This window comes from Panthera onca, chromosome B4 (genome assembly GCF_046562875.1).
Source record: "Panthera onca isolate mPanOnc1 chromosome B4, mPanOnc1 haplotype 2, whole genome shotgun sequence".
Taxonomy (NCBI): domain Eukaryota; kingdom Metazoa; phylum Chordata; class Mammalia; order Carnivora; family Felidae; genus Panthera; species Panthera onca.
The window spans coordinates 99,884,579-99,898,633 of NC_138345.1; the positions used below are offsets into that span (position 1 = coordinate 99,884,579).

The 14,055-nt window shown below is 33.6% G+C and overlaps 1 protein-coding gene across 3 annotated transcripts in view; it reads left to right on the plus strand.

The window, feature by feature from the left end:
- ZDHHC17 (zDHHC palmitoyltransferase 17) overlaps positions 1 to 14,055 on the plus strand; it is a 104,436-nt gene that overhangs the window by 67,119 nt on the left and 23,262 nt on the right. For all 3 annotated transcript variants that reach the window (XM_081796219.1, XM_081796217.1, XM_081796218.1), the window contains 4 exons: positions 840 to 982; positions 2,324 to 2,424; positions 10,538 to 10,662; positions 11,876 to 11,938. In XM_081796219.1, coding sequence (XP_081652345.1) covers positions 840 to 982; positions 2,324 to 2,424; positions 10,538 to 10,662; positions 11,876 to 11,938 — 432 coding nt within the window. The remainder of the gene's footprint in view (positions 1 to 839; positions 983 to 2,323; positions 2,425 to 10,537; positions 10,663 to 11,875; positions 11,939 to 14,055) is intronic.

Sequence of the window (14,055 nt, forward strand, 5' to 3'; positions counted from 1 at the left end):
AGTATTTATTTCATTAGAGGCCAACAGTATAAACAGGGTGCTACAAAAAATGTAATATCTTAGCTTTCAAAAAGGTAAATAGTGAAGAAAGTAATGTTTATACCTTGACTTTTATTAAATCACAGCTGGAATATCTTAAATTGTTTTGTCACTTAAGGTTACTCCAGAGACTTGATAGCTGCCTATCAACTGTGGTATGTGTTACAAGGAAATAGGTTTTATACTTAGAAGTAGGGACTTTGTAGCAATTAGACTAGTACAAAAATGAAATGGAACTACCTCCAAAGTATTAAGTGCTCTGCTTTGATCTGTGTTCAGGGGCACATACTCTTCCTTCTATGGACTCTAGGACTCTGTAGACTGATTTTGTTTTCTATTTCATTTTAAGGTTTTTCATTTTAAGGTCATTCAAAGTATCTTCTTCAGGCTAAGCATCGGCAGGATTCTTAATCTGTTGTAGCTCTTAGAACATCAAGTTATTCTAGTTGGTCTTATCTCTAGTTATCAGTGGCCTGTTAATGGGGTGGTGTCATCAAGAACTGTTTTCTAGTTTATCCACGTGTTGGCAAGCAGCAAATACTGCTGTCTTCTATTATCTGATATCTAGACCCACTCCTATAATTTATACTCTCATTTTCCACAATTTTAACTGCTTTTAAATTGTCTATAGAAGACTGAGACTAGCATCTTGAATAGTGCCTGCGCATAGTAAACATATTTGAATGAATGAATTTCACTTTCTGATGCATGTTTCCACGAAGATAAAAGTGATTCACATTCAGATTACCTGAAACATGCAAACTTTCTGACTAATTGTTTTGTTTTTTTTTTCTGTGCAGGAATTTCGGCAGAAAGTAATGCTAGGAACTCCTTTCCTAGTTATTTGGCTGGTTGGGTTTATAGCAGACCTAAATATTGATTCTTGGCTCATTAAAGGGCTAATGTATGGTGGCGTTTGGGCTACAGTACAATTTCTTTCAAAGTAAGTGTGTTGTTTTTAACTATGTTTTTATCTGCACATGAAAAGATATAATTTGGACGCTGCTTTGTAAAATTAATGTTTTGTATGTTTAGAATACTACCTTTATGTAATATATTTCATCTTAATTTAGTGTTAAAGAATTTTGGCAGATTTATATCTGAAATCTTTTAAATTTTTAATGTTGAAATGTTGAAATTCTAGAGGTATATTCAATGACAAACTCTAACATAATTTTTAAGTCTAAGATACAATTTAAAAACATTTCAGTAGAAGTAGATTGAGTTCGTTGACCTCTAACTAATATACATATTGCTTATTTCTAGGTAATTATAGCTTTAGCTTACCTTTTCATAGGAGTTATATTTTCTTTGGTCATAAGCAATATGCAAGAAGGAGGTTTGATTTTAGTAGTAAGGTACAGTCTGAGCATATGAAGTACGCTCAGCCTTTTTATTTTCTCCTCCCTCTTTTTTCTTTAAAACATTGTGATCTTTCCCTTTTTTTTCTCCTTAGATCTCATTTTCTAAAATTGCCTATTCAGCAAACCTAGATAGTTGTCTATGATCTAGAACTTCCTACCTAATCTCCATTCCTTTAGTACTTTGTTTTCACCTGAATTTCCAACAAAAAAGAAAAAAAGAGTTCTGAAAATAATTCACATAGAGTATGTTAACTCTCAGGAATAGGCTTAATTCTAGGTAATTAATCTCATTTTAGTGTTTCTAGGGGCTCCAAGGGGTCCTATAAATAGGAAGACTTCACACATAGCCTACATGGATAGTTGATCCTGCCTATGTTTAATAAAATTCATTAATACTTTTCCCAAATTCTAAATTCTGTAAATAATGACCTTCAAATCCATTAAATTGACCAGTTCATTCTGTTTGAAAAGCTGTACTAAAAGCTTAATAGGAGTGTGTAGGTAAGGAGAAATAATGAAACAGAAAAACTTGAGGATTGCTTTGTACTCATTTGTCAAAATTATAATACATCTTTGATGAATAATATGCTAAATGATAGAGTTACTAGCTATACTGAAGTGAATTATTGACTTAAGAGAATAGAAGTAGACTGAAATTCTGAGGCTGAAAAATATCTAGAATAGAATATAATTCTGTTGGTAAATTAGGATCCTCAGAATCTTGCTCACTTATTCAGCTGTGAACTCATTTATTATTGATTACCATGAAAAATGGTCTTGTTATTTAAGCATTCTGGATGTCTGGATTTTGGTTAAACCAGAGTTTACTATGTGGAACATGTGTAATTTTCATTTAAATAAATAATTCCTTTTTACAAGGAAATCTAGAGCTCAAATTTTATAAAACTTGTGTTTTGCAGATCCTTTTTTGATCATTCAATGCATAGTGCATTGCCTCTTGGAATATATTTGGCAACCAAATTTTGGATGTATGTAACATGGTTCTTCTGGTTTTGGAATGATATCCTTTGGTTATAAAGGTCTTATCTAAAGCAAATTTTGTTATTTAAACGAGTGTTTTATAATAATTTAACATTTGGGACTGAACTATCCATGATTTGTTGCAGTAGAACAATATTTCTAGAAAAATAACGTGTGAACCAATGTAAATATTGCTCTTAAATGTTTCATATTTAATAGATTGCTTTTGACAGCCGCTTTTGATAACAATATCAGAAATAATAATAGTAGCTACTATTTAGTATTTGAGTGTTTAAAGGGTATTTTCTTAAATACTTTGTACTCGTTTAGTACACATTCTATATGTTAATATTGTTATCTCCATTTTATACATGAGAAAATTTAGGCTTAAATAGGTTAAGCTGTTATCCTTGCCCAAGGCTACACAGCTAGTCTCTGGTAAGGCTGGGATTGAAACACATACTTGTCTGCTTCTATAACACCTATTCAAAACCTTTACTAAACTGTGATTTTCGTGTTTTATTACCAGACTATGTACTCTAAATATTTTCTTAATATCACAACTTGTTATTTTGTTGTGGAGGATAACAGTTAATTTCCTTTTGCTTTATGAAAAAGCACACAGTGCTGTATCTTCAAATATTTGCTAATTATTTCAATGTAGTATACTTTTACAAAAGTAATATAATCTGAAATTGTAAATGTGTGGGTGCATGTGTGTGTATCAAAGAAATAAGGACAGGGTCACCTTTTGATATTTTTACATAGAAAAAGCTCAATCAGTAAGACAGTCTGTTTTATTAAAATAAAGGCACATGTTTCACAAATGTCTGTACTAAAATCATTTTTTAAAACATTACTATAAAAAATATATAAAGTAGATTTTAAGTAACATGCAGTTTTTGGTGACTTATAGCTATTCTGAACGATTTTAATTACTATCTAGTTTCACTTCACAGTCGTGCATGTTATAACATTGTGTTCTTTTTGTTGTCTGTGTTTTAAACAAAAACAAAATACTGGAAAAAAATGCTTATTTTGAGACTGAGGCACAGTCTTAACGTTTTTACAACGTTATATGATTACTTTCAGAAAGTGGAGTGCTTTTTAAATATTTTTTTAGCGTAAGTATCTTTTGAAATGTTGCCATGTGACAGTTTTCACTAGCTCATTCTGCATTGTACTAAACTTTGACATAAACATTATTCAAGGGTTTATTAACCATTAGAATTATCTTACTGAAATATTTAGTATAAGTAAAATAGATCTTCTTATTTTCATTACCTCATCTATTTTAAATTTATAAAAAGCACTGACCTCTGAAATGACTTTAGTATTCCAGACATACTTTCTAACTTTGTTTCCTAAATTGGACAGTAAATTTTACATCCCGAAAAAAGTCAGATTGACATTTCAGAATAATTTTAGACTGTTGCTGTTCTCTTAATCTGTTGTGCATATAAGTGGAGAAAAGCTGGAAAATTAATAAATTATAAATATTGAAAACTTCATGCCAGAGAGTTTTATGTAGTCTGACTTGAGTTTTTTGTTCCTTTTTTGGAGACAATAAATAGCTATGCAAGTTTCTAAGCTAGGGAGTTGAGAATGTAAGAGGTAGATTTTGAGAGGAAGGTCAGCACAATCAAATCTATTTAACTTGTTCTATTTGAATAATTGTGTCTTTAAAACAGATTGGCATATAGTTCATTTTTTAGATGCACTGAACAAATTGCATATATTTTTCAAATAAAAATTATAGTATGAAAATACCAAGTTTCATACTTGTCTGCACAGGAGTGATGATCATAGTACTGTCTCACAGAAGTCTTGAGCATGAATGTAATAAAGCTTAGGATACCTGACATGTAACAAATGTAAATAAGTACGTGTTATTATCTTCTGCATGACTTTTTGGATCATTGTGTCTGTCTACATCAGTTTTAACTGTGCATTTATGGTTTCTTTTATTCAGATGTTTGTATATGTGTATATGCTACTCATAGAATGTGGAATGAAATCACAAATAACTTGAAATTCTGATTATAAAAAATTGTTTTATACTTATCTATGTTATAAAAGAACCATATCTCTAGACCTTATATGATATTAGAGCTATATTTTTTTCTTTTTAAGTATTAAACTTCTGACACCAGAGATAGGAACTCAAGAAACCTATAGGAAGAAAACAGAAAGAACCCAGAATAATTTATAATGGAAGCACAAGGGGTGTTAGACAGGAAAGAGTCATGAGGTTCATGATATAAAATAATGATTAAGATATAGAGTTAAAATAGCAGCTGTTATCAGGGACTGCCTCTCTTATTGACCTCAGCCTCTCTGTTGTTGCTTGTACCTCTTTCCTCATGCAACTCATGACTGCGTATGTAATTAAAACTGATTGGTTGTGGAAAATAAGAGTTACAGTCAATTTTTATTATTTGTGGTAATTATGTTCTATAAAGTTGCTGCAAACACTGAATTAGCAAATACTAAACCTATTGCTCCTGGAGAAGAAGAAAATGTCAGGCTCTGGTCACATTTTTGTCCATCAGTCAGTACATAACCTTGGTTTTATGTGTGTTTCTGTTTCAGTACTAAATTTAAGATTTATCGTTGATTGATTAACGTCGGACTCACAGCCAGCTGCACTATAACCCATGCCTGAACAAAGCTTATATCTGATATTTTCTCTGTAAGGCACATCACAGCCCTCATGTGTTTAGGAACGTGAGATAACACCTCAGCACTTCACTAGGAGGCCATTTTAAACAGTAAAATCACCAACAAAAAACACAAACAGGCAAAAGTGTGGCACAGAATAGACCTTTCAACTCAGCTGGCACTACGTGCATAGGGAGATACATATTTTTTGCTACTTTGCACATACCCATGATGACTAAAAAAGTACCGTGAATATTGATTTTAGGGTTACAAATAAATTTTATAGGAAGTAGGCATGAGGATCAACTGTATAAACTTTAGTTTCTCATAATATACCCAACTTAAGTGTTATTGTGGTGATAATGAATTTTATATTGATATAAACTATTCTTACAAGTGAGTTCTTAATGTTTTCTATTATTCATTAAATAATTATCATCTCAGGGTCGCCTGGGTGGCTCAGTCGATTAAGCATCAGACTTCAGCTCAGATCACGATCTCACAGATCGTGAGTTCGAGCCCCATGTCGGTCTCTATGCTGACAGCTCAGAGCCTGGGTCCTGCTTCAGATTCTGTCTCCCTTTCTCTCTGCCCCTCCCCCACTCACACTCTGTCTCTCTCTCAAAAATAAACATTAAAAAAATAGTAATTATCATCTCCTATATACCTTATATTTATTCAGCGCTTTTTGGTTTATAGTTCTTTCAAATCTGTTGTGTGACCTGGTTCTCAGAGCAATTCTTTGAGATTAGAAAAACCACACAAATCCTAATCCTGTTTTCCAACTGTTGGAAGGAACCCTTGAGGTTCAGAGAAGTTGTATGTCTTGCTCAAAGTCACATGGATAGGTTATCAAGAGTCTAGTATAGCACCCACCTTTTTGATGTGATAACAGTGTATCTTCAAATGTGAACATAATTTTCAGTTTTTAAACCTTGCTGGAAAGCAACATGTAGAAAGAGCTTTAAACATATCCTTAACTGGGGTGCCTGGGTGGCTTAGTTGAGTGTTCAGCTCTTGATTTCGGCCCAGTTTATGATCTCATGGTCCTGAGATCAAGGCCCTTGTCAGGCTCTGTGCTAGGCATGGAGCATGCTTGAGATTCTCTCTCTCTCTCCACCCCCTCAGTCCCCCTCCCCCGGCCTGCCCCCCCCTCATGTGCATGCTCATGCTCGCTCTCTCTCTCTCTCTCTCTCTCTCTCTCCCCCTCCCTCTCCCTCCCTCTCCCTCCCTCTCTCCTTCCTGCCCTCCCTCCCTCTCTTTCTGTCTCTCTCTCTCTCCAAACAAACAAAAAACCCTTAAACATTCATAAGTAAATCATAAGAGACAAGATCAAAAATGTATTTACAAAGCTGTTTATCATAGTACTAATAGGAAAAAAAAATGGAAACAACCTGAGTATCCATCCTGAATGGGAAATAGTTTTTATCAATTAGCTATGTGTAGTATGGGATAAAATCACCATTAATAATGCTTTTCTAAGACTTGATGTGGGCTTATACTTAGGATGTAATAAGTGAAAAAATATATTAAATTATATTTACAGAGTGATTCTAATTTTAAAATGTGTAAAGGATAAGAGTTGAAAAGTGGGTACATGTAATGTTAACAGTTGTTATCTCTGTGTTAGATTCATGACTGATTTTATTTTGTTTCTTGTCCTTTTATTTGAAAATGTTGTTCATTGACCATTTTTCTCTTATAATCAGACAACTCTGAAATTCAGTCATAGCCAGTACAATCAGTTGTTTATTGTGTTCGCACCACTTGTGAAATATTGATGATAGGTTATTAGAAATTTTATGTCTAAAAATAAATTAGTTTTCAGTCAGATTTTAAGCATAAACTGAAGATAGATACGAAGCTCTTCTGGAACTGGGATGACTACATATATAAAAATGAAGACATTGAAGAATTATTGTTTTCACCATCCTCTCCTATGCATTTTTCTCTTAAGCATTTTTTTCCTGTAGTTTACTGTTAGAGGACTTCTTTAGTTTTTTTGTGTGTATCTTTTCTAGTTTACTTGTAATATTCTCTAAGCTTTTTAAGGCCTATCTTCAGGTATCCAGTCACCACCAATGGTGAATTCTGACAATATTACTATAAATATTCTTGTATATCATTTGTGTGTGTGTGTGTGTGTGTGTGTGTGTGTGTGTGTACATATACACACACATGCAGGTGTCTCTGAAGTTATTAAAGATAATCTCTAATTTATTTCTTAATTCATGTGTATTTGACTACTCTGTATAATGAATGATGTGAGGGGAGCGTGTGTGTGTCTTCCTTTCTGCTTATTCAGGAACTCATTGCTCCAACATACCCTTTCCTCACTCAGTTGCAGTATCAACCTTGATATTTATCAGTTTTTCTCTACTCTGTTCAGTTTATTGATCTCTTGTGCCAGTACTGTATTATCTTACTACTATATCTTTCCTTCCTTCCTTCCTTCCTTCCTTCCTTCCTTCTTCCTTCCTTCCTTCCTTCTTTCCTTCCTTCCTTCCTTCCTTCCTTCCTTCCTTCCTTCCTTCCTTTGTTCTTCCTCTCTTTCTCTCCTTTTCTTCCTTCATTTCCCCCCTCCCTCCTTCCCTCCTTTCCCTTTCTTCCTTCCAGTACACACAGTTATATCAGTTTTAGGTGTACAATAATCGTGATTAAGCAATTCTATACATTACTCAGTGCTCACCATTGTAAGTGTATTCTTGATCCCCTTCTCCTGTTTCACCCCCTCCCACCACCTCCCCACTAAAGCTTTTTTCTTAAATCATGATATCTGTTAGGCCAAGTTTCCCAGTGTTTTTGTTTCTCAGGAATGTTTTAGTTTTTTGGCCCTTTGTGCTTCTGATTAAATTTTTTAGGATTAGCTGTTTAAGTTCTGTGAAAAGCCTAATGCAATTTTGATTGAAAGTCTATTTAAGCTATAGAATAATTTAAAGAAAAGTGAATTCTTTTGATGTTTAGACCTTTGCCATTACAAAGTAACATAGACTGGCTAGCTTAAACAACAGAAATTAATTTCCTCACACTTCTGTATCAGGATGCCAACATGATTATATTCAGGTGAGGATTCTCTTCCTGTCTTACAAGTAGGCACCTCCTCCCTATGTCCCATAGAGCAGGGGGAGAGAATGAGGTTTCTTTCTTCCTTTTAAATCTTACATAGCTGCAGTCCTATTAGATTAGGGTCGCACCCTTAGGAACTTGTTTAATTACCTCCTAGAGACCCTGTTTCCAGAAACAGTTGCATTAGAGGCTAGGGCTTCATATGAACTTGGGGGGTGGGGGGAGTGAGGGAGGGGGGGCATGATTCAGTCCATAGCAGAGGGCCAGGGTGGGACTAATGGGAATTCTGCCTTTTTATTCTTATCCGCATGTTCCATACCACTTAATACAAATTAAGAACAACCCCAAACAGCTTGCCTCTCCAGAGTTGTTGTCTTTTCTTGACCTCAGGTTGAACTTTATGGTATAGTGTGGCATTTCCCCTTTTTGAAGCTGTCTCTGGTGTTTTGTAGATAGTTGATTAATTTGATTTACTGTTTTTATTTTATTTTGTTGGGTATTATGGTAAATCAGAGCTGCAGTTCACAGCAGGCATCAAAGTAACATCCAAGTGGATTAAAGAGTTAAATGTAAAACAATATTCCATAAACATTTAAATGAAAATATTGACGACACGTACTTCTTTTTTTATTTAATTAGAAGACTAAACGTAAAAGCAAAAGTACAAGTTAAGTCAAATAGAGCTTCTTTTACTTCTAAAATTGACAACTTTTTTCTTTGATGAAAATGTGGTAGTCAAGCAATGTGTATTGTTAGCGGGATTATAAATTGGTATATCTTTCTGGAAATAATCTGACAGTATAAAAAATATACATCAAGCCTTAAATATGTTCATACCCAAAGATATTGTCTCCGTAATATTTAAGGGCCTAGGATATTCTGCTGAGTGCTTTGGAGAATCAGAATAGCACAGGTAAAAAGAGCCCAGATTTTAATATTTCCTCCACCTCTAATTTACTCTGCAGCTTTGGACTGTTTAGTTAACCTCTGCCTCAGGTTTGTCACATGTTAACGTGGGGATAACTGTAGTATATATCATAGTTTTCATGCAGATTAAATGGCAGACAGTCAATTAATAAGTGTTATTTGTTTTACTAGTGTTCATAAAACACCATGGTCTCAATTTTGATTAAAAATGCAGAATACCGAATATAAAAGGAATTATCTCTGGATTGTGGAGGTATTTTTGCCTTTATACTTTTTTAGTGTTTTTTTTTTTTTTTCTTTTAATCAGGAAAAAAAAAAGTTGTTTTAAACCTTTACAAAGAACAACCAGGCCATTTGTGGAGAGTTTGTAAATTTTTGTTTTTAAGTTTAAAAATTAACTGGTGTGACGTATTATTAAAGCTAAGTTCAAACTACCATTTGAAGATATCTAATCTCCACACTTTTAAAGACCAAGCAAAGAAGTTGTTTAAGCTCATCTGATATTTAATTCTTGAATATCCCCTTCAAAACTGTAGACATTTATTGAGTTGCTGTTTAGCCCCCTCACAAATTTAGTCCAGGCTGTAAGAAGCTGAGCTATTTAGTTACATTTAGCACCTTTTGAAATTGTTATAGTGAATAAAGGTCCTGCTCCTGAATAGTACCAGACTTCGTATTCTTTGCATATGCATTTACCCAGCTTTATTCTCAAGAGATTCTTAGCTGTTGATACTTGTGCCAACATAAAATCTTGAAAATGGTATTTGAGTATTTCAGATATTTGTGTCTCAGAAAATTGTTGCTCTAGCAACATTATTTTTCTTAGTGTTATTTAAAATAGTTTTTGATTCCTCATTTATATTTATAAAGGTTAGTACATTTCTTACATTTTCATTAGGTAGAAAAATGTGAACATGGAAACTTCTGTTTTAAGAAAGTTTCTAAATAGTTTTCTAAAATTAAGGTCAATTTGTGTTCAAAAAAGCAATGGAAAGAATTTAAAAGCAGTCTTTTAAATGCATGGGTGTGATATCTTAACTAGTAGATATATAAAGGTTTTAATGCAAAGAGATAAAGCAATATACTAATATAACTTTGAAGATGAGAATTCCCTTCATTTTTGATCAAAAGGAGTAATGGTGTGCTCGCTTTGGCAGCACATATACTAAAAGGAGAAATGGTCATTTAAAAATAATGATTCACTGAATTTTTAATGCATCACTGACTTTTTTAAAGGGTCAGATAAGCCAATCCTACATGACTTAAAGTTTATAAAGAAATCACATTTTTACTTTTTCCATTCAGTTATGAACATAATTTAAAAGTATATTTATTTTGATGTAATAATAGATAAATCAGCTTGTATTTTTTTTTTATTGGTAGGTGTTTTGTGTGTGTGTGCGTGCATGTGAGCACGTATGGTAAAATTTTACAGATTATAAGTTTACCTATAATAGTAATTCATTTATCATTGCTTTAGATTCCTTAACTTTAGTCACATCTCAATTTTTTATTTATCCATCTTCCATTCCTTGCCAATAGTGTTGCACTTTTCTACAATTTTGGAAAATCTTGGAAATCAGATCCAGGGATTATTAAAGCTACAGAAGAACAAAAGAAAAAGGTAGCAAGATAGGATCTAACTAGTCACATGTGTTTAATTGTGAAATTATCAGTATTTATACCAGTTATTAGAGTACAAAGAAAGAAACTGTCTTTTAGAACATAAAAAAGAAGTTTCAAACCAAACTGAGATTGTGCATAATTATTGCTCGCCCTCGGTACTCCTGAATGCCTGTCCTTACACTTCCATGACATTTTTAAATTTCATGTTTCTGTCCTTTATAAGAATTGTGATTGCTTTGAGGGATGAGTACAATATTTTAAACATCTCTGTAAACCCTCAGCAGATAATAATGAATTCAGTAAATGTTTGTTAAATGTGTAACTGGAAGACCAAAAAAGTGGTTGATAGTGCACATATTTTGTTTTAATAATATTTTTATACACCACACACACATATTATATATGCATATATATATGTATATATGTGTGTGTGTGTATATCTATATCTATATCTATATCTATATCTATATCTATATCTAATCCACAGCACCTCTCACCTAAAGCTCAGGTACTTAGGAAACCAAATTGACAGTCTGAAGGTGTCACATAAGAGAATTAGACTGGAGGCAGTTAAATTATCTTAAGAGCTATTTTATCCAGTCTCTGAAAACAAAACAAATCCTAATGAATTATTTCTGTCTATGAAAGACTAGAGCACTAGCAAGTTCCTAAGGACTAATCCCCCCCTTCTCTAGGCTGCAGAGGGGTTGCTACCCTTATATTTAGTTTTCTTCAGACATTACTGCTAATTGATTTGCTAGGTTTTCTTAGTCATAATCCAGTTCTGAAGATTTCAGTTCTTTATTGAACTTAAGTTTATTTTCATGTCTTAGTCATCACAGCCTATATAGTCCTGTTCTTAGGGTAGGTAACTTAGTTGTATTCTCAGAGGAGTAAGTATCCCCCTAAGTTTAGAGTTGTTTTCAGATATCCAAGAAATAAAATTCCTGTGTTCACATTACAATGAGATAGCAGAAGTAAATGAATGAAAGATTTTATTATTTTGAACTGAAAACATTGGTTAATTAAAAATGAACATCATGTTTAGTGATGTAATAGCAGAAGTAAATGAATGAAAGATTTTATTATTTTGAACTGAAAACATTGGTTAATTAAAAATGAACATCATGTTTAGTGATTCATATTGATGGCACTATAGTTGGTGAACATTGTTCAGTTTGAATAAAATATATATATTTTTTAATTCACAGACCATAGTTGAACTTGCAGAGACAGGAAGTCTGGACCTCAGTATATTCTGCAGTACCTGTTTGGTAGTATTTTTTTTCTTTATTCTTTCCTTTCTCTTCCCATGGCAGTGGCATAGCATAGAAGGGGTGGGGAACAAGGAGAACAGTTTCTTCTGCTGAGCACATTTCAGGCCCTCCACATTCCCCCACAAGTGCCTTTTAGACCGTAGTACAAGAAGAAAGATGGTAAAAAGATGTCTCCTCCCAATCTGCTTATCCACCCTGGTGGTAGACCTGGACTATACTTCTGATTCGAGGTGCCATTCATTCATATTCATCCTTAATCTCTTTTTCTTTCTTAATATGTAACTCAACAAAGAAACTAAACAATAAAGTACTAACAAGGTTTACTATGATTCTCTAATATTGTTTCCCTAGGTATTTTTAAGAAAAAATTTATTCTATTTAAAGGTCACAGTGGGAAAATCCGTTAGATAACTTTTAAAACAACATGGCCTGTAAAATGGTTCCGTTTGAGTAGTTATCTCTTTGTAGTAGAGTGTTTTTGCAGCTTTGAGCACTGTTTTGTCATTGATATTAAAAGTTGTCATCTTAGGGGCGCCTGGGTGGCGCAGTCGGTTAAGCGTCCGACTTCAGCCAGGTCACGATCTCGCGGTCCGTGAGTTCGAGCCCCGCGTCAGGCTCTGGGCTGATGGCTCGGAGCCTGGAGCCTGTTTCCGATTCTGTGTCTCCCTCTCTCTCTGCCCCTCCCCCGTTCATGCTCTGTGTCTCTCTGTCCCAAAAATAAATAAAAAACGTTGAAAAAAAAAAAATTAAAAAAAAAAAAAAAAAAAGTTGTCATCTTAAACCAGGTCATAAAGAAAGATATAAATGAAACTAAACAGCATTTATTTATGGAATCAGGTATAGTAGTACTGACATTGTTTATTTTCATAGACATCCCAGATTTCTATAGCATAATACTATGTGTGTTTTAATTATTTTCTTAATATTTATGATTAGTTCTTGTGAAAAATCTATAGACTGCCACAGTGGTTAAACCATGTTTTCCTTTGTAAAAATAGAAATAATCCCTAAATCATACCTGAAACTAAATGCTCTTTTATACTTTTAAGATATAGACTACAACTGAACTAATGTCTTAACATGTGAATAATAACAAGAGAATTGACTTAATTCAGGATTATGGAGTGGGTGTTTGAAGTGGAGCTGTAACTCTACAGATCCTTTGTTTCACCTAACATTCTTTGACCAAACAGTTATGATTTTCAGTATTCAGAATGTATACTGCTTTACTTTTGGTAGCAACTTTAGGGTGTTGACTAGATTCTCTTGCACTTGCAATCATTCTTTATAAAAAGGTTTTTGTTTCTATGCTTTACAATGGTTAATTTACAGAATTGGCACCTTAACGTTCAGAACATTTTTATATTCCGCTGTTCTTTGGAAATATTATTTTGTTCTACAAAGCCAAGAATGAATTGGCTGATATGTTTGCCATATGGCAAACAGATTCTTTATAGAGTCACTCGGTATATTTCATTGTTAAATAAATATCTGATGGCAAGAACAAGACTATTTTTATTATCATAGTATAAATGTTTTGTTATATGTTGTGTTATTGTAAGCTGTGTACTTCTGGATAGATAGTTCAGACTGACAGAGGTAGCTGTCATAATATCGGTGTCCTTCACTTTGATGAATAGACAAGTCCCTAAGAAGACATATATAAATCAGAACTTCCTAAAAACGAATTAATTACTCTGTAAGTGAACTGAGGAGCCTATCATGTTTAGGAGCCTTGTGTCAGTGTTTGTTCAGAATTCATTGACAAGTATTGCCCAAAGGGGAAATGTAGCTGAGGGTTGGAGGTGGGGGTAGAGTTTGTTTAATACATCCTTCTTCTTTCTCCTAAATAGCTTTAATTTCATATCTGTGGTAAAGAATAAGTGGCGCTTGTTTTTAAGGGTTCACAGATCACTTTAGTACATGTAAGGACCACATAGTCCACCTATGCTTTTTTCCTAGTACCTCAGAATGATGTCTAACCTATTGCAAACTGGTAGAGAAATGGCAGTGGTTTTTTTGAAACACCAGTAAAGGATATTATAGATTTTGTTTCTGGCATGGGTTGATAACTGGCTCTTGTCACGTGTCCAGCATTAGGTCTGCGTAGCCCT